Source organism: Diplotaxodon limnothrissa, linkage group LG3, assembly GCF_057381915.1.
Source record: "Diplotaxodon limnothrissa isolate DT_005_m linkage group LG3, D_limnothrissa_male_GT1.1, whole genome shotgun sequence".
Lineage (NCBI taxonomy): Eukaryota > Metazoa > Chordata > Actinopteri > Cichliformes > Cichlidae > Diplotaxodon > Diplotaxodon limnothrissa.
In genome coordinates, this window is record NC_140598.1 from 46,162,208 (window position 1) to 46,164,648 (window position 2,441).

General features: G+C 37.4%; 1 protein-coding gene across 1 annotated transcript; it reads right to left on the reverse strand.

Annotated features, from left to right (window-relative positions):
* Positions 1–256: 256 nt before the first annotated feature.
* Positions 257–2,192, reverse strand: LOC146636122 (macrophage mannose receptor 1-like). The gene is made up of 4 exons (XM_085350721.1): positions 2,120–2,192; positions 1,562–1,954; positions 1,066–1,422; positions 257–603 (listed from the first exon to the last, which is right to left on the reverse strand). The coding sequence occupies exons 1-4, from the start codon at positions 2,190–2,192 to the stop codon at positions 257–259; spliced, it is 1,170 nt and encodes a 389-aa protein (XP_085206847.1).
* Positions 2,193–2,441: the final 249 nt, after the last annotated feature.

Sequence of the window (2,441 nt, forward strand, 5' to 3'; positions counted from 1 at the left end):
CTAGGTTTCATTGATCCACAGGGAAAACTTAAATTTACAAAAACTACACAACTTGGAGACATTGTGTTCATAAAACGACTGAGTAAATATCTTTGCACATAAAAAAAACACAACAATATATTTCTTTTACCAGGTTATAAAGCTGAGTACATTCTTGATTTTAACTGGACATAGATTAAATGCAGGGATTACTTTGGCAACCCAGTAGCTGTAAGATTCAGGTTAACCCAGCAGCAAGTGAGTTTAAGTTTAAAACTTACTGTTTGGAACAAATAAAATTATACGTCTCATTATTCCTGTGACTGAACCACTCATGCTGTCCTCCTCTGTCCACGCCTGCAGACATGTCACACCCTTCAGTCTTCCCCTCTGTGGCCCACTTGTCATAGCAGACTACGTAGTCACTGACCCACAACCATAATCCCAGAGTGCATCTGTAGCTCAGTCCGATCCAAACGTAGGGACTGTCAGCATCCTTGGCTGTTTCCTGGACCCATCCCTGCACCTCAGGGTTGGTGATAGAAACCAGCCCCTTGTAGTTGTTTTCACAGTAATTCAAGGCTTTTTCCCAGGTCTTGTTTTCTTTGATCAGGATCAATTTATCTGTAATAGTTAAAAAGAGAAGTTAAAGTTCAGTTTCAGTTATTTTCCTTTTATTTTCAATTTATTCCAAAATTAAAATTAGAAAAGTTAACTGCAGAAGAAAATTATAGATGACCAGGTTTACACTTATACATATCTTCCTGAGAATTTTCTAGAAAAGTCTTCTTTTCTAGAAAAACAATGAAACAACAACAAACAACAAGAAAAAATTCTAGAAAAACAATATTAGCCTTTTCTAGAAAAGGCTAACATTGTTATCTTTTTACAAAAAAACAGCTGAACATGAGAGGTTTTTGGACAAAGTGTGTGTTCTCCATTCTTTAAGCACCGTTTAAGCACCGGCACCATTTCAAAAGTACCGGTTTGGTACTGGTATCGGATAAAACCTAAATGATACCCATCCCTAGTAATGACAGCGGTATTTCATTTTGGAAAACAGAGAAAACGTTTGTACAAACTCACCATCATAACAGAAGAAGGGTTTTTCTTTGCCACATTCATCAGAGCTCCATTTTCCTGATCTGTTTAACAGAGTCATAGCACATGTCTTGTTGCTTTGTTCATCATTGAATAACTCCATATCCCAGTATCTGAAAGAGGAATCACTCCCATCTGACCACCTCCAGCTGTCTCTGAACAGACCGACCCATGCGCTAAACTGAGAGTGCTTAGCCGTAACCAGGGTCTTCATTTCTTCTCCATCTACCTGATCGAATCCACTGGCCAAGTCAGTGTGATTTGATCTGCAGTAGCTCTGAGCCTGTGTCCAGTTCATAAATGTTTCAATCAAATGGAATGTTTTATTGTCTTTCTTCATTCCTGTGAAACCAACAGAATAAAACACAATGACATCCTTCAATTATTTGTATCCTGAAACTTTTTTTCTGAAATGACAATTATGTGATTACTTAATATCATGATACTATAATAACGTTTAGTAGTATTCACATCTCCTCACCATCGTAGCAGATGAACCACATAGTAATGTCACATGAAACATCTGCCAGCTTTTTATCTCCATTATTGTATCTTTTCCTCCCGCAGTTCCCAGGCAGTTCTTTAACAGTATCAGTTCTTCCACTCTGATTCCAGCTGCTGTCATTATGAATGTATTCCACTCCTGGCAGAGACCAATGCCACGTCCTGTTTCCACCTGTGTTGTTGTTCAGTCCAATCCAGGCTTCTCCTTGATTCTGTGCGGAGTTACGGAGTCTGCTCATGTCTGTCATGTCAAACACTTTGGCCAGGTCTGTATATTTCTCTCTGCAGTATCTCTGTGCTTCAGACCAGCTCTTGTTTTCTTTAATAAAGTGGTACTCATACAGGCAGCATGTAAAGAAGCAACACTGACCTGAAATAATACAAAAATTAGATGATAGAAAAATCTTGGTCAGATAAACAATGATCTATATTCAGTGAATATTCTGGTAAAATATTGCAAATGTTTAATAAATCAACATTAATCTGTGTTCATTTTAAATTAAAAACTGTATATTTGGTGAAACAATCCACTTACCCATCAGAATAAGCAGATACAGACTCCACTGCATCTTTGATCTGACAGATGAAAGTGATATTTTATTGCTCATGAAACAAAGATTTAAACAGAACTTCTTTGATGCACACTTTATGTCAGGAAAGAAAAGATGGATCAAGACAAGATGGTAGGAAATATGAAATAAATGTGAACCATTATAAACCAGAATAGATAATAATACAGCAGCTCATGAACAGGCTGATTAAACCATTTATGTTACTCATCTTGAAATCTTGTCACGGTGTGTAGATGAGATCGACCCAAAAGCAGACATGGTGGAGACAGAACTAACTTCCCAAAA